General features: G+C 39.1%; 1 protein-coding gene across 2 annotated transcripts in view; it reads right to left on the reverse strand.

The window, feature by feature from the left end:
* Ccdc146 (coiled-coil domain containing 146) overlaps window positions 1–18,624 on the reverse strand; it is a 157,663-nt gene that overhangs the window by 120,275 nt on the left and 18,764 nt on the right. The window contains exons 1-2 of one of the 2 annotated variants that reach the window (XM_037203559.1): window positions 11,140–11,237; window positions 7,128–7,327 (exon numbers count right to left, since the gene is read on the reverse strand). In XM_037203559.1, the coding sequence (XP_037059454.1) occupies window positions 7,128–7,316 (189 nt within the window). In that variant the 5' untranslated portion in view covers window positions 7,317–7,327; window positions 11,140–11,237. Of the gene's footprint in view, window positions 1–7,127; window positions 7,328–11,139; window positions 11,238–18,624 lie in introns of those variants that run through there. The other variant, XM_028890906.2, reaches the window with a different exon arrangement.

Raw genomic sequence — 18,624 nt, forward strand, 5'->3', positions numbered from 1 at the left:
GCACAAATGACCCAGCACAGATGTGTGTGTATGTGTGTGTGTGTGTGTAAATTCAAGTTGTGATGTTATAGTTTTTAATATGATCTTGAGATCTCTCAGCAGAAAGTGACCATAAGCCAAGTGAGATGCTGTGTAAGACACACCTGACCTGGAGCCAAGGTGGAAAGGGGTGTCAGAAAGGTGTGTAGTTACAAGAGTGAAACAGAATAAATGCTTTACCTAACTATCCCAGAGTTAGATATATCAATGAGTGTATCTAACTAAGGTTTCTTTTGCCAGTGGAGACTTTAAATTTATGACAAAAGCTTAGGTTTAGTTCTGATCTCATTATATTATTAAGGGTAAACTACAAAATGTAAAGTTGCGTATATGATGGAGTTTAGTAGGAACAGTGAACTCTGGTCAGATATGAACTGATTTTAAACATACCAAGAGAGGATAAAAATAGATGCAGTTACAAATCTTCATGCAGTTATTTTAACTTTGTCCACAGAGTCAAACAAGCACACGCTGAATGACACATCAGTAGTGACAGTCTCATTTACCACTGAGATACTAATTTCCAAATGTCCATCCCCAGGAAATAACTAGTGATCTCCCAAGAAAGGGCTGATACCAAGCCAGGAGAATGGGGGTGCTGCTGTAGATATCACTCTGTATAAATAAAATGCTGATTGGCCAGTCGCCAGGCAGGACGTATAGGCGAAAAAGCAGAGAAGAGAATTCTGGGAAGTGGAGGCTGAGGCAGACACTGCCAGCCTCCATGAGAAGAAGCAACATGTTAAGATACCAGTAAGCCACAAGCCACATGGCAACTTATAGATTAATAGAAATGGGTTAATATAAGATATAAGAGCCAGGCAGTGGTGGTGCACGCCTTTAATCCCAGCACTTGGGAGGCTGAGCCAGGCGGATCTCTGTGAGTTTGAGGCCAGCCTGCACTACCAAGTGTGTTCCAGGAAAGGTGCAAAGATACACAGAGAAACCCTGTCTCGAAAAAACAAAAACAAACAAACAAACAAAAAAACAAAAAACAACAAAAAAAAGATATAAGTACAGTTAGCAAGAAGCCTGCCACGGTCATACAATTTGTAAGCAATATAAGCATCTGTGTATTTATTTTATAAGTGAGCTGTCAGACTGCTGGGGCTTGGCGGGACCCGGAGAGAAAACTCAAGCTACAGGGTGCAGAAAAACATGGAATACATTTTCATAAAGTAAGAAAGTATACAAACAAACACACACACACACACACACACACACACACACACACACACACACAAAGAAAAATCATGGAGATGGGCCAAAAGGAACCTACTTAAAGCATGAACATTGGACAAATCTGGAAATAAAAATAAACGACAGGAATGGATTACACCCCACTGACTAAAATAAAAATTCGCCAGGCCACACTATTAAATACAGACAAAGAAGTAAATCAGAAAGTGGAGAGGGATCTTTATAGCATACAGGAAGCAACCTAATACAATTGTTGAAGTAGTAGGCACAGTGGCATGCATGTGTAGTCCCAGAACTCAGGAGACTGATACAGAAGAGTCAGTTCAATCCAGAGGTTTCAGACCAGTCTGGGCAATATAAGGAGACCTATCTCAAATTTTAAAAAGAGTGTTTGAGTTGGGGGTATGGGAGAATGTGTGGCTAGCATGTGAGACATCTGGATTCAATCCACTGCACTTCAATACCAAAAGATATTCTGAGCTACAGAAAGGATGACGGAATCAGAAACTATGATTGAGCAACTAGTAGAAGAGTAATTGGTTTTTGTATGAATCCTAAACTGATGTCAAAAATAGGTCAAAATTTTAGGAGGACTAAAATACATATATAGTCTTTAGTATTTCCATATTAGGTGTTTGTTAATATCAAAAAGAAAAACAATTATAATAAATAGAAGAGAAACCTAAAGGTACCGCCTTCACCAGGTGACTAAGATCAGCAACACATCAATGCTCAGGTCATCATCTCATGCTCTGATGTGAAATACTTGGGAAGAGTACAGCATTCTGATATTCCTTCCTAGCCTGCGTAACTTGAACCTAATAATGAAAAAATCAGAAAACCCACACAGAAAGAGAGTCTACAGAATAGCTAGCTTTTCTTCAACAGTATCATGTTATGGAAATTAGAGAAATCACAGAAGCTACTCCAAGTCAGATTTTCTTGACTGGACCTTTTGAGATGAGAATACACACTTTAAATCTGGATCATTTAATATCAGAAGGCCATACCTTCTTGTGGGAGCCTACACAAAAGGCTATTAAAGTAGAAAGCTTTTGTTTTTTGCCTGCTTGCCCTCATTCTCACTAGCAAGTTCATCCATTCTCCTGCTGGTATTCCTTCACTGGCATTAGAACCTACTTCTTTGAAATTCCAACATACACTATAGACAGATGAGACATCCAGCCTCATGGACTAAACAGCTACTGGATTTGTGAACTTTCCATCAGTATACAGACACTGTTGACTCGCTGGGCCACACCCCATAAGCCACTCTTATAAATTCCATATATTTATACATATATTCATCCTATTAGCTCTGTTCCTCTAGAGAGCCCTAATACAGAAGCTTCTGATTTGGTGTGTTAATTTTGTATCCTGTTATTTTGCTGATGGTGTTTAATCATCTCTAGAAGTTTCCCAGTGGAGGTTTTTGGGTCTTTTATGTTTAAATCATATCATCAGCAAATATACTTTAAGTTCTTTTCCTACTTGCGTCCTCTTGCTCTACTGTGGAGCAATCCTTTTCTACACTATGAATATGTATTACTCTCAATGGTTAATAAAAAGCTGACAAGCCAGTAGGTGGGCAGGAAGTTAGGCAGCAAAGCCAAACTGAGAATCATGGGAAGAAGGAGGGCAGAGTCAGGAGAGATACCAGCCAGCTGCCTAGGAAGCAAGACATGCTGGAGGACAGGTAAAGCCACAAGCCACATTGCAATACATAGATTAATAGAAGTGAGTTAACTTAAGTTGTAAGAGCTAGTTAGTAATAAGCTTGAGCTATTGGCCAAGCATTTATAAATAATATAAGCCTCTGTGTGGCAATTTGGGAAGCAGCTGCTAGGTATTTGGGAGCAGGCAGGTGGAAGAGAAACATCCATCCACATTGATCTCCTTCAGTTGTCTCATTGCTCTAGCTAAGGTACAGAGAGAGTAGGCATCCTTGTCTTGTTACTGATTTTGGTGGAAATGCTTTGAGTTTCTCTCCTTTAGAATGGAGTTGGCCATGGGCTTGCTGTAAATTATCTTTATTATTTTGAGGTATATCCCTTGTATATCTAGTCTCTCTAGGACTTTTATCACAAAGATGTTGGATTTTTGTCTCAGACATTTTCTGTATCTAATACGATGACTGTGTGGTTTTTGTCTTTTAGTCTACTAATGTGGTGGATTATGTTTATTGTTTTACATTTGTTGAACCACCCCAGCATCCCTGGAATGAAACCAACTTGATCATGGTGGATTGCAACACAAATCTTAAAAGGTCTTATTGATTAAAAAAAAAACAAAAACAAGCCCAGTGCCAGGTATTGTGGTGAATGCTGGAAGATCAGAGAAACATAACAAGCCACAGCTTCCTCATCTCACCAACTTCTCAGCTGATCCTGTTTCCTCAGACTGGAAGCCTCTGAGTCCTCATCCAAATGGATCTCAGCTGAACTGTTGCTCAAAGCCTAAAAGCTTAAACGGGCTCTAGTTCCTGGTCCTCACACCTTATATACCTTTCTGCCATCACTTCCTGGGATTAAAGTCATGTATCACCATGCCTGGCTGTTTCTAGTGTGGCTTTGAACTCACAGAGATCCAGATGGATCTTTGCCTTAAGAATGCTAGGATTAAAGGTGTGTGTGCCACCATTTTCTGGCCTCTATATCTAGTGGCTGTTCTGTTCTCTAACCCCAGATAAGTTTATTAGAGTGCACAATATATTGGGGAACACAATATCACCATAGTGGATAATCTTTTTGATGTGTTCTTGGATTCATTTTGTGAATATTTTATTGGGAATTTTTACATCTATGGTTATAAAGGGATATTGGTCTATAATTTTCCCTTTTTGTTGACTCTTTGTGTGGGTTTGGTATCAGGGTAAAGGCCACTTCAGAAAAAGAACTAGTAAATATTCCTTCAGTTTCTATGTTGTTATTTCTTTGGAAGTCTATTAGAATTGACACTGAATCCACCTTGTCCTGGGCTTTTACTGGTTGGGAGATTTTTAATGACTGTTTCTATTTCACTAGCGGTTATATGTCCATTTAAATTGTTTATTTCATCTTGATTTAAGTTTGGTAGGTTGTATATGTCATGAAATCCATCAATTTCTTTTAGGCTTTCCAGTTTGGTGGAATAGAAATTATTAAAAATGTGTGTCCTTGTGATTCTCTGAATTTCTTCGCTATCTGTTATAGTGTTCTCCTTTTCACTTCTCTCTATATATTTTGGTTAAGCTGGTTAAAAGTTTGTCAATATTACTGATTTTTTCAAAGAATCAACTGTTTCATTGAGTCTTTGGAATTTTTTTTTCCATTTCAGCTCTGCGTTGATTATTTCTTTCCATCTACTCTTTCAGGGTAGTTTTGTTGTTTTGTTTTTCTAGAGCTTCAATTATTAAGTTAGTAATATGAAATTTCTTCAGTTTTTTTTTAATGTAGTCACTTAGTGCTATGACATTGCCTCTTGGAACTGCTTTCTGCATTCATCATGTCTTATAGGTTTGGTATGTCATGTTTTCATTTTTGTTCAACTCTAAAAAGTTTTTGTTTCTTTCTTGATTTTTTGTCTTGACCCAACTCATTAGTGAGTTATTCAGCTTCCAGCGAGTTTGTAGACTTTCTACCATTTCTATTGTTATTGACATCTAGCTGTAATCCATGATGGTCACATAGCATATAGGGTACTCTTTCAAATTTTTTAGATCTGTTAAGACTTAGTTTGTATTTGAATATGGGGTAAATTTTGGAGAAAGTTCTATAGGCTGCTGAGAAGAAGATATATTCGGAGTGTTTATGTGAAACATTCTATAGATGTCTGTTAGAATCATTTGATTTCTGATGTTATTTAACTCCAGTATTTCTCTATTCACTTTTAATCTGGATGACCTGTGTATTGGTGGGCATGGGGAACTGAAGTTGCCCACTATCGCTGTGTGAGGGTCAGCGTGGGATTTTAGCTGCAGTAGTGTTTCTTTTATGACCTTGGTGCCTTCGTGCTTGGTGCATAGATGTTTAGAATTGTGAGTCCTCTTGGTGGGTTTTCCCTTTAATAAATAGGTGGTGTTCGTTCCTGTCTCTTCTGAATGGTCTGGGGTTGATGTTTATTTATTTTTTTAATATTAAAATAGGTCCATTTGCCCGATTCTTGGTTACATTTGTTTGGAATACCTTTTTCCATTCTTTTACTCTAAGGTGATGTCTGTCCTTGGTGGTGAGGTATTGTTTCTTGGATGAAGCAGAAAGGTGGATCCTGTTTTATAATTCAATGTTTTTTTTTTTAATTGGGGAATTGATACCATTGAGTTAAAAATAAACAGTATTTATTAATTCATGTTATTTTGTGGTTTGTTTGGGTTTTCTCCTCACTTTTGGCTAACTGTTCTGGGATTATTTCTGGTGGCCTGTTGTGTGTAATAAATGTCTTTTCTGTAGAGCTGAACTGGTGGACAGAATTATTTAAATTTGTTTTTGTTATGAAACTTTTTCTTTCTCTGTTGATTCTGACTGATAATCTTGCTGGGTGTATAGGCTGACCTGGCATCCCTAGAGCTTACAGAACATCTGTCCAGGCCTTTCCAGCTTACCTTATATGTGACTTGGTCTTTTTTTTTTTTTTTCCACATTTTAAAATCCTTTCTTTGCTTTGTACATTTAATGTTTTACATGGGTAGTTTCTTTTCTGGGCCTGTCTCTTTGGTGTTCTGTATATCTATTGATAGGCATCTCTCTTTAGATTGGAGACACTTTCTTCTATGATTTTGTTCAAAATATTTTCCATGACTTTGACTTTGATTCTTCTCCTTCTTTTATAGTTATTATTCATAGGTTTGGTTTTTTTTTCATAGTGTTCCATTTCCTGGATTTTTATTTATTTAATGTTTCTTTTGTCTAGACTAGCAATTCTTCTGTCTTGTCTTTAAAACTTGAAATTCTTCCTTCTATGTTTTCTAATCTGTGGGTGGGACTTACCTCTAAGGTTTTTGTTTGTTTTTCATTTCCAGTTTTATTTCAGTTTAGGTTTCTTTAGTGATTCTTTTTCTTTGTTAAATTCTACTTTCATATACCTTGAATTGTTTTCACTATTTCATTCAACTGTTTGTGTTTTCCCAGACTTTATTACGGCATGTATTTACATCCTCTTTAGGTCTTTGAACATATTCATAATTGCTATTTTGAAGTCCTCATCTTATGCTTCAGCTAAATTGCTTTTCTCAGGACTTCTTACACTAGAATTGCAGACTTCTGAGGGAAGCATACTCTTGTGGTTGTTCATATTTGGAATTTTTACACTGGGATCTAGACATCTGGAATCTTAGCATCTGAAGTGTTTCTTGGTATAGGGATCTGGTTTTATCTTTGCTGGTTGAGTGTTCCATTCTTTGGTTGTTCTGCCCACTCTGGGTCCTAGTCAAGTATGGCAGCTGTGGGGTCCTTGGGGATCCCTAGTAGAGCAAGGTTCTGTGGGTCAGCAAAGTCTGAAAGGACTGGAGATCATCTAGAAGGGAAGGCTAGAAGGAGATGCCAGGAAGAACCAGTTGGAGCCTGGGTCTCTGGGGATGAGTGTTGTGACTAGATTTCTTATCTTTGTTTTATGAAAGTTAACGGGTATATAATATACAATAATTAAAGAAAAATTTAGATGTCATGCACCAACTTCTGAAATGCACTTAATGGACAATATGTATGTAAATATTATACTTTAAAGGAGCCTACATACTGTGTTAGCCTAGGGGAAAAGCAGGATCCATTTTGTTTTTAAGACTTTCAGCCTGTGCATATGATTACAGCCTATATGAGCTATGTAACCCAGAGTTTTGAAAATGACATAGATTTGAATTTTTAAGTGGGCAAAGATTAGGTTTTACTCTAGTAATAACATACAAAGAAACATACCTCATTCAGACAGCGGAAAGCTGGTGTTTCAGCTAAATTGACAAGCCTCTCCTCTCGAATGTTAATTGTGGGCATTATGACAGAAGGGTGCTCCTTCTGGTCCTTTTTATTTTCCTCCTCTTCTGTTTCTTCTGCTTCCTCCTTGTCATCTTCATTTTCTTTTTCTGGGTCTGTGCTATCGTCTTCCATTTTTCACAATTCTAAAATAAAACCAGTTCATATTTAACTATTTAAGCATGTCTTCACTTACAAAGTAATAGAAAATTGTACAAAGTAAGCAAAGGTTAACTAAAATAAGTTAGTCTCTGTCTGCTCTCTCTCTCTGGAACAAAACCCAGGCCTTGAGCATGCTATGTAAGTTCTCTACTACCTCCATATGCCCTCAGCCCCAGATGCTATCTACAATACATTCAGGCTATCGATGCACTGAGAAAAATGTATAACTAGATGACAAACAAGCTAGCTATGAGAGACTAACCAATCAGTGAACTCTGGATTTGATTAAGAGACCCTGCCCCAAAGGCTAAGGTGAAAAATCAATCAAAGAAGATTCTGGACATCAACCTGGGGCCTCCACATGCACAGTGCCCCCTAAAATGTAAACGTACATACATGCAAACTGTACATACACATATATCCTAAAATTATTAGCAGTGACTCTGGAAAATATAAACCAGCAGCCATCTTGAGATCCAGGCATGGGAAGGGTGAAGGGAGGCAGAAACAGGCTCTTAGGAAGCCAAGCAGAGAACAGGCAGCAGTCTGTTGGAACATGCTATACTTATCCATTCAAACCCCATTCTTATCCACCCAATAAATAATATGCAGCAGGGTTGGAACATGTCTAATCTTAAGCAGCAGACCCTTTCCCCCATTTAATTCCTAGTAGCAAAAGGGTTACAATAAGAACATGAGTCAAATATGACCACATATGACAGTGACAGGACCTCTCTAGCTACCTACTAGGCTAATCACACTTTGCTTTCTGATACTTCTATAGCACGTAGCTTGTCCATGCTTTTGTAGCCACACTTAAAAATACTGTATGATAATTTATTATTTTTCATACTGTTTCCTGTTGGAGAATATTAGTTTAAGATGTGTTACATTCATTTATGCTGTGAAACATTTGTTGAATAATGCAATGATGCATTACATTCTTTTATGTTGCATTTGTTTAACTCTGCAAAGTTGTGTTACTTTGTCTGTGCAAAACTGTGCCTTCCTAAAACACCTGATTGGTCTAATAAAGAGATAAATGGCCAATAGCTAGTCAGGAGAGGGATAGGTGGAGCTGCCAGGCAGAAAGAATAAAAAAGAGGATAAATCTAGGGAAGGGAGCAAGGAGCAAGAAAAGGAGGAGAGGAGGAACCAGAGGCCAGCCACATAGCTAGACACAGAGTAAGAAGGAAAGAAAGATATAGAATAAATAAAGGCAAAAGCCCAGAGGCAAAACATAGTTAAAGAGAAATGGGATACGTTAAGTTAGAAAAGCTAGTTAGAAACAAGCCAAGCTAAGGCCAGGCATTCATAAGTAAGAATAAGTATCTGTGTATTTATTTGGGAGCTGAGTGGCAGACCTCCAAAGAGTAAAACAAGAACCAACTACAATCTCCCTAATTATACTTCTTAAAAAGGAAACTGCATTTGTGTAGGTATCTTCAACACCCAGCAAGTAATACATATAATAGAATGTGTACCAAGAATATTTGCCAATAGAGCGAACAATTTCAGCTACTCCTCTCATTTTACAACTGCAAATAATTTGCTGGGATTTCAGGCATGAAGTGCTAACGCCAAACCGATGAAGTGACAATAACCTAGTCAACGTGTTAGAACATTAACCCGTCCAAGCAGAAGTTCCGGAGAGCAACACCAAAGCCCCGCCCCCCTTCTGTCACCAGCTTGGAAAATCCTCTGCCCCAGGCCATGCCAGCAGGCTCCCTGAGAAGCTGCCTAATCCAGTGGAAAAGGAGGGAAAAAGCAAGAAAAATTTATGATGAAAATTACCCAAAATAAAAAATTTACCCCTTAAGATGTTTTATTGTTTATGAAATACAATAAATTTTATGATGATACATGAAAACAAAATAAATACAGACTATATAAATTACAAGAAAAAGTTTTATAATAATTTTATATAATAAAATAAATAATAGTGCAGTGACATCTTGCCTGGTCATAAGATTTTTCTGACTTATTTTTTCTGCAAAATAATTTATTAGGTTATCAAAATTTATACTTTTGCAATTTCATTTTTAATTGACATGATTGAAAATGATGTCAGCTGCTCTTGGGAACTATAAAATCACAAGTAATTTTTGGCCATGTTTAATGGAGAAGAAGGTTGATAACATCAAGATAAATTTCTAAAGAGTCATTTTAAAATATAATATCTAGAGTCAATGAGCCTCTTTTGTAGAACACTTTTTCAAGAATAATGGTTATTGCATTCTTTAAAACAATTTTGAAAATTTTATATGCATGGTGTTTTGCATGTATGTTGGTCTCTATGTCTGTACATCACATGCATGCAGTAAGTACTCTCAGAGGCCAGAGGAGGGCATCAGATCCCCTAGAACTAGAGTTACAGAGAGCTGTGAGCCACCGTATGGCTGCTAGGAATTGAACCAGGGTCCTCTGGAAGAGCAGTCAGTGCTCCTAACCACTGAGCCATCTTCCCAACTCTAATTATATTCATGCATGAACTGAATTTCAAGTGCAAAATCATTTAATATTCATCTTAGTGTTTCCTGGCACATTTGTGCAGCTGTGGCGACTACCAGACTCTAAGCAAGGCTTTAGGCTTAGTATTGACACCAAAACACTTCCTTATTGTCTTAGTGAGCCTGTCTATTGCTATGATGAAACACCAGGACTAAAATGCAAGTTGGGAAGGAAAGGGTTTATTAGGCTTACATTTCAGCATTGCTGTTCATCACTGAAGGAAGTTAGGACAGGAACTCAAACAGGGCAAAATCCTGGAGGCAGTAGTTGATGCACAGGCCATGGAGGGGAGCTGCTTACTGGCTTGCTTCCCATGGCTTGCTCAGCCCATCTTATAGAACAGAGAACCACCAGCTGGGGCATCGCCCCACCCACTATGGGCTGAGCCCTTCCCCATTGATCACTAATTGAGAAAATGCCTTACAGCTGGATCTCATGGAAGCATTTCTTCAGCTGAGGCTCCTTTCTCTGATGACTCTAGCTTCTGTCAAGTTGATACACAAAACTACCCAGTATAGTATGTAACCTGTTCCTATAAGTTTATTGCCTTAGTTAAGGTGACTATTGCTGTGATGAAACACTGTGACCAAAGCAATTTTGGGAGAAAGGGTTTGTTTGGCTTACACTTTATAGTACTGCTCGCTGAAAGAAGTCAGGACAGGAACTCAAAACAGGGCAGGAACCTGGAGGCAGGAGCTGGTGCAAAGGCCATGGAGGAGTGCTGCTTACTGGTTTGCTCCTTACAGATGGCTTGTTCAACCTGCTTTCTTATAGAACCCAGGACCACCAGCCCAGGGATGGCACCACCCACAATGGGCTGGGCCCTCTCTCATTGATCACTAATTAAGAAAATGCCCTACAAGCTTGTCTACAGCCTGATCTTATGAAGGTGTTTTCTTAGTTGAGGTTCCCTCCTCTCAGATGACTTTAGCTTATACCAAGTTGACATAAAACTATCCAGTACATTCATTTACAAAGAAAGAACACAATGACAATTGTTCTTCCCTATTAGTTCTTAGTTTAATGAAAAACCTCATATGAAAATATTCATTTCTGTCAAATGCAACAATATTTACATTTAATTTGTATGTTCAAGACTGTGTAATACTGTAGTAGTTTTCAAAACTGGAGCTATTGAAACCCTGAGGAATTGTTAACTCCAATACTGTTTATTGTAGTCTTTGTGTTTCCTTCAATTTTGTAATAATTTACTAAAATGTTTCCAAACTAAAACGTTTTCTGCATGAGTGTCAGCAGTTCTGCCCTTAATGATGCCAATTTGTACCTGAGTCCTGGCCTAACTGCCTTAGGTCTCCACAGTGTCTGAAACCACACTCAAGCAGGCAGCTGAGACCAGGCCACAGGGTCAATGGCTCAACACCCACACTGCTGGCCACAGTTCTTCGCTTGTGTCCACTGCTGCATGGCCTGCCTGCTTGTCCAGTTCAAGTAGAAGCTTGATTGTTCCAATGAAACACAACCTAAAAAAGACAATCATCAAACAGATGCTGACACGTGGCATCAAGCCAGGGATCTTCTGCTCTACAACATACACAACTACCTGGATCACCAATCTACCAAGGCAGGTGTACATTGTAGCTGCTGGTTTGTTCTAAGCAGAGCACAGAGCAGTCTCTAGGAGGGTTTCTACAAGGTGCCGTTGGCCCCATTTAGATGGAGAAGGTGCCTCTCCTGAATGAAAGGATGCCAGTCTTATTATCTGCTCCTTTTGATCTCAGAATTGCATGAATCTGCTCTTAGCTAAAGAAACAGTCCATACTTCATACTCCTTTCAGGAAAGACACTGCCATTGTCTTCCTTTTGAGGTCTGGCCATTGCTGCAGTCTGTACTGCCTCATGTCTGTCTTATGAGGTTTGCTGTTCCTTGATGGCAATGGCACTAGTCTCAAATGGAATGCATGTTGTTAAATGAACCAGAAAGGTTGGGTGGGTTCTGTTCTTGAATTTACTGCTCAAGTGCCCACAGACATATCATTGTCCATTGAATTTTTTCCTCTATCAAATGAGAATACCCGTAGCTAACTCATCTTATTTCAGAAAATCACAGCTTATAGCTTCCACCTGGCCATTCTAATTCCCTCCAGTCATGAGTTATTCATTTCCTTTCTCTGGCTACTGCAAGTTTCCTCATAGTTGGTGACATGTGTTTTCATCAGGAACACCAGATTATCTGTTTTTATGTGATGTTAGTGGCTTCTGATATCATTTAGACACCCCCCTTAAGCACACATATTTGTTCATTGTTTACAGTGCCACAAACCACTCCTTTCATAGCTGTACAATGGGGTATTCAACATATGGGATGTTTCCAGCTTTTTGCCATTACAAAAGCATTATAAAGTATAGCAAACTACTTATTTTATAAGCCCCTAATTATAATGGCACTAAGATTGAGGAAACCTTCCCAAAACATTGTACCCTTGATGTGGTACAGTTTGTGTAGGTAACAGACGAGTAGTGGGGCTGGATTCCGGGGTTAAGGACACTTGCTGCTCTTGTAGAGGACCTGGTTTTGATTCCCAAGACCTACTTGACAGATAACAACTATAGTTCCAGGGCATCCTTCACTAGGCATGCATGTGGTGTACATACATGCATGTAAACACTTACATTCATAATTTTTTAATTAAAAATATTTTTAAAAGATGAATACTATGCTCATATGGACAAATTTCCCCATTTACTGAAAATCTCCATCTTTATTCTCTTAAACATTGTAAATATTTGAATGCAAGCAAAGCATTTCACATCATATAGTTACACTATAACAGAGTTCTAGGAGACATTACCAGACAAAATTCAACATACAAATGCTGTGGATATTGCTCTATATAAATAAAACACTGATGGCCAGTGACCAGGCAGGAAGTAGGTTGCCAGGCAGGAAATAGGTGGGACAAGGAGAGAGGAGAATTCTGGGAAGCGGAAGGCTGAGGGGGGAGACACTGCAGCCACTGCTAGGACAAGCAGCATGTAAAGACGCTGGTAAGCCACCAGCCACGTGGCAAGGTATAGATTTATAAAAATGGGTTAATTTAAGATATAAGAACAGTTAGCAAGAAGCCTGCCACGGCCATACAGTTTATAATAATATAAGTGTCTGAGTGATTATTTTATACTTGGATTGTGGGACTGCGGGGCTTGGGGAAACCTGGAGAGAAGCCCTCCAGCAACAAATGGCGCCAATGGCTCGAGTTTCACCTTAAACCTGAGAATATTTAATAACCAATTCTAAACAGAGCCAAAACCAGGTTCCTGCTTCTTGTCTCATTCGGCAGCTAGACACCGCAAAACGCAGGTTTGAACTACTGGCGGGTTCCTGGCGTGTGTGTTTGACCGGCAGTATGGTGGAAATGAGGTGTCTGCCAGCAGCACATTAAGCTGTGTGGTAGATTTAGTCTTTACTAGTATTTAAAAAAAAAAAAAGAGAGATTTCTGGGCTACACGCTGCTTTGATAAAAGCTTAGACCCACTATTTCTGAGACTTGATGACTCCCAGAGCTGGCGAAAAAACGTACCACTGCCATGTTGGGAAGCTGAAGTGGGCGGAGCCAGCAGACACAGCACCATTTCAGTCTTTTTAAAGTTTAAAACAATAGGTTCAAGGTAATATAAAAAATAAGCCACGTAAAGATGGCTACCACACAGAGAATCTGGATTATGTTGTCTTTGATATTTGTAACTAAAGAAAAACATTTGATTACAAAAGCTGTTAAATTATGCCAAAATGTATATTTTAAAGGTACCTTGACTTCAAAATTTGGATTTAAGGATATGTTGCTTTGGAAAAGAGGTTCTGCTTTTGTTTCCACAGAAAGCCAGAGACTGTGGATTTGTTCCAGATTAAGATACATCAGGTTTCACCAGCCAAGACCCCCTAAAAGATCTCCAATGACACCATGGCCCAGATGATCCAACATCCATAACGGTTTCAAAGCAACTGGCTCCCACAATACAACCTCAAGGACTACCCCATAGGCCTAAAATTTTCTTTGCGTCCCCATAAGATACAGCACCCTCCTCCAGCAGGAAGTAGTAAGAAATGCCACGCCCAAATTCCCAAATATACCAAGCTGGCTTTAGAGATGGAATTGGCTCACTCCCCCTCTAAACCCAGACATATTGCTTTAAAACAAATGGTTAAGAGATTCTTGTGTCCCAAATCAAAAGGGCCCTCTGGTGTGGGACAGAGAAAAAACCAATATTTTTATTTAAAACAGGTTGATTATAAATGTGATCTCTTTCTAAAAAAGAAAAGGGGATATGATATAGATATATAGGAGGATATGGAGATAATAAGATAAAAGGGTAGATTAATGAACCTACTTTTAAAGAACAACTTGTTTAAAATGTTTTACATTGGTATAGATTTTAGTTTATGTTTAAAATGTTTTACATTGGTATAAATTTTAGTTTATTGATACAAACTTGAAGTTAATTTTGTTATACTGTATATATATATATATTTCTATTCTTGTTTGAGGTACTATGTTTATGTAACTCATTTAAAATTGTAATGGATAATTAAAAATAGATTAATAATTAGTCATCTATGATAATCATATCTGTAGCCATGTTAGTTAAGTCTTCTAGGTATACATAGATATATTTCAGATAGACAGGTAATCTTCAAACACTTCATAGACCTAGAGAATATGGTATTTAAATAATTTAAAATTCTGTTGACGTGAGACACAATTGTTCCTGGCTGCACCAATTGATCCCGAGAGAATGTTGGGCTTCTAAGACATTTCCATTTGGAAGTTTGTCTTTTTGGCACAAAATGGCCTACTGGCAAAGAACTGCCCTTGCCTTGATGGCTGACAGTACAAATACAATGCTGTCCTTTCTGGACAAGTGGGACACAAGGAAAGCGACCACTGTATTCTGCCAAGACAGGGTAAGATGGTCTCTCAGAATTCCTGCTTCTAAAAATGGTCTGTCAGATACTCTAGGCCTGTAGCCAATTTGAATGCACCAACAATGCTGAGAACATTAGGTGACTGTCCAGGCTCCCAGCTGTCTTGGTCTACTTTTGCAAGATTCCTGAAAGTTGCTTACATCCATCTACCATTTCTCAGGTACCATTATGTTCCTTCTCTGGTCTTTGATGTGGTTGAAAACTAGATAGTTGTAATTTCCTCAGTTATGATAAAAGATAAGTTAGATATAAAACCTTAAACTCACAAATATAAGATAGATAGGACATCTTCTTTAATATTGTAACTATAATTCTTGCTCGGTAATTGTTTTGTTATATGTAATTTTACCATGTTAAAGTTAAAACCTTCCTTTTTAAAAAAAGAAAAAAAGGGCAAGTGCTGTGGATATTGCTCTATATAAATAAAACACTGATGGCCAGTGACCAGGCAGGAAGTAGGTTGCCAGGCAGGAAGTAGGTGGGACAAGGAGAGAGGAGAATTCTGGGAAGCGGAAGGCTGAGGGGGGAGACACTGCAGCCACTGCCAGGACAAGCAGCATGTAAAGACGCTGGTAAGCCACCAGCCACGTGGCAAGGTATAGATTTATAAAAATGGGTTAATTTAAGATATAAGAACAGTTAGCAAGAAGCCTGCCACGGCCATACAGTTTATAATAATATAAGTGTCTGAGTGATTATTTTATACTTGGATTGTGGGACTGCGGGGCTTAGGGAACCTGGAGAGAAGCCCTCCAGCAACATACAAATTTCCCTCAGGTATATGAAAAGGTGTTCAACATTTTAAATTATGAGGAAGATTCAAATCAAAAGCACAGTGAGCACCACACACCCATGAGGAGGCCTACTGTAAACCAAAGTAAAAGCTAACAGGGGTTGAAGAAGATACGAACTAAATCTTTGTACACTCTTAGCAGAAATCTAAATTAGTAAAATAATTACCAAATTGTGGGGGCCAAGCTCCCACATTTATTTACTCCAGCGACTTTTGAGGAGTGAGGGATTTAGATAGAAATATAGAAGAGAGAGACAGAAACATAGGATAGCCTCTGGAAGGCCTGGGTCAAAAGCCACCAGTCCCTTCTGTCTTTTCTAAAGAGCTTTTAAAGGAATGCCAAGGGGTGGAGCAAAAGACCTCCCACAGCACAGCCAAGTACAGACCATCCCAAATGCCTAGTAACCACGCATGTGGTCAAGCCATCCCCTAATGCAGCCCTGCTGTGTAAAGCAAGCTCAGATCTCACTAGGAAGCTTTTGTGGGCTCCCACATCAATTACATTATGTGGACTTAATAAATCACAAAGCAAATGGCCTTAGATTCAATGGTATAACTTCTGATATATCCCCGAAGAACTGAAATCATGATCTCAAAGATTTATCAGCACTTTCATATTCATTGACAGTCCAGTGTCACTCACAAGAACTGAGTTATAGAATCAATGCAGTGTCATAATAGATGAATGATAAAGGAAGTATAATCTGTTTAAACAATGGACACCAGTCAGCCTTCAAAAGAAAGGGGATTCTGATGTTAGGGTTTCTATTGTGAAGAAACATCATGACCACAGCAACTCTAATAAAGGAAAACATTTAATTGGGGCTGGCTTACAGTTCAGAGGTTTAGTCCATTATCATCATGGCAAGAAGCATGGTGGTATGCAGGCAGACATGGTGCTGGAGAGGTAGCTGAGAGTTCTACATCCAGATTGGCAGGCAGCAGAGAGAAAGTGTCACTGGGCCCAGCATAAGATTCTGAGAACTCAAAGCCCATTCTCAGGGACACACGTCCTCCAGCAAGGTCACACCTACTCCAACAAGACCACACTTCCTAATAGTGCCACTCCCTAAGAGCCTATGGGGCCATTTTCATTCAAACCACCACAGTGATATTATGGATAGACCCAGAGAAATGAAATGAAATAAACTGAAAAGGGAGATGGGGTTACTGTATTCTATATACTCATAGAAACAGAGTTGGGTGGTGGTTGTGAGCAATTATGGGGAATGTGGAGGGTTGGCTACAGGTATAAAGTTAAAGTTATTCTATGAAAATAAGATCTGGAAATTTATATAACACGGTGCCCACAACTAATAATCTAGGTCTACTTAAATCTACTTAAAGTTACCCAGGAAATTCGTAGGTAAGTGTTTGTTTTTGTTTTTGAGACAGTGTCTCTCTGTGTACTCTGGCTGGCTTGAAACTCATAGATCTGCCTGCTTCTGCCTCCCAAGTACTGAGATTAAAGGCTTGTACCACTACACATGGCTGGTAAGTATTCTTAAAACTCAACAACATGATAGTAAAAGAGGAAGAAAGTAACTTTGGAAGTAACAGATATTTCTATGACTTTGATGATGATGTTGATGATGATGATGATAGTGTTATGGGCATATAAAATTTAAATGCTTTTTTCATAAGTTACCTTGGCCATGGTGTTTTGTCATGACAATAGAAAATTAACTAGGACAAACACTCTTTATGAAGGTAGGTAAGATTGTAAAAGCCACTAACTGCCTGAATGCGGACTCTTATCTACAGATACTGGAGAATGGCTGCATTTTCACAACCACCTCCCGTGTCCTGAAGGAACGGCTTGGAAAGAACATGAATTTGGTGACTCAGAAGCACCACAGTGTCATGGTTAGAAACCAGACACCATGGTGAGCAAACAAGGTAGACAGCAATTTGATTTCAGGTGGTTCATAAACGGGCAGCAAGACCAATTAACAAAAGAATCATAAGCACACATTTGAAAACACTCTAACAGAAAGAGGCTCCACACGGCCTGAGCTGCAGCAGCAGGGGGCTGGCTGCACTGCACACTTCCAGGGGCACCGTTGGCACAGCAAGCTCACAAGCATAGCTGTCCTCCGGAAAGCTGGAGGGTTGCAGCCCGCGCAGCTCTTCACTGCAAGGGTCTGAAGGGCGCTTACACGGGCACAGCACAAGCTTCTGATTCACAGAGAAGCAAAAGGCTGCGAGGAAGAAGGGAAGTGAAACGGAAAGGCTTCAGTCCTATCTTAGAGGAGCAGCTTGCTCTGTTTTTCTCACTTCATGTGTGGTGCGGTTAAGATCAAACCCCAAACAGGAAGCTTCACAAAGAAAAGAAATGAAGCAATGAACTCCTCAGCAGGGTCTGCCCCATTTTGTAAGACATGCCACTTCCTCCTCTTTCAAACCTAACATAGATGGTCAGCATTTTGTTTTGATTTTAAACTATTAAGGAAAAATTTCTCGACTTTCAAGGAGCATGTGTAAAAATTAAGTAGCCCATGTTCCAGCAGAGACTGGAGCTGAGAGGGGCTCTCTGGGGTAAGATGGCAAAGCTCCGGGAAAGATACCCTAAGGAACCATGTTCTCTTTCACTATCAGCAGCCACAGGACACATAAGTTTTGGTCACTTTAGAAACAGCATGCTATAACACGTAAGTCACACATGTTGTTTTTCCCTCCTGGGCCCACATACTCTGATCATTCTGTTTTGTGTAACTGAATTCTTCCGATTGGCAGTGCAACATGATCACATGTTCCCTTTCCCAGAAGCCCAGTGCTGTGGGGTACCGGGTGTTTGTTTCTACAGTAACTTGGAGCCAAACATCCTGGAGGAAGGAGGAACTTTGAGAAACTTCCATTCATTTATTTTTGTTTCGGTTTCTAAATTTTTTTCTTAAATCACAGAAATGTCAAATGGCTAGTAAGAAAACAATAGTAAACAGTTGTAAGAAAAGTGCCCCTCAATTTTGACACAACAGCTCTGTGGTCTTATGTATATTTCTTTTAGGGAACACATTGAATATCTTACTGAAAGT

The sequence above is a fragment of the Peromyscus leucopus genome, chromosome 3 (assembly GCF_004664715.2).
Source record: "Peromyscus leucopus breed LL Stock chromosome 3, UCI_PerLeu_2.1, whole genome shotgun sequence".
Taxonomy (NCBI): Eukaryota; Metazoa; Chordata; class Mammalia; order Rodentia; family Cricetidae; genus Peromyscus; species Peromyscus leucopus.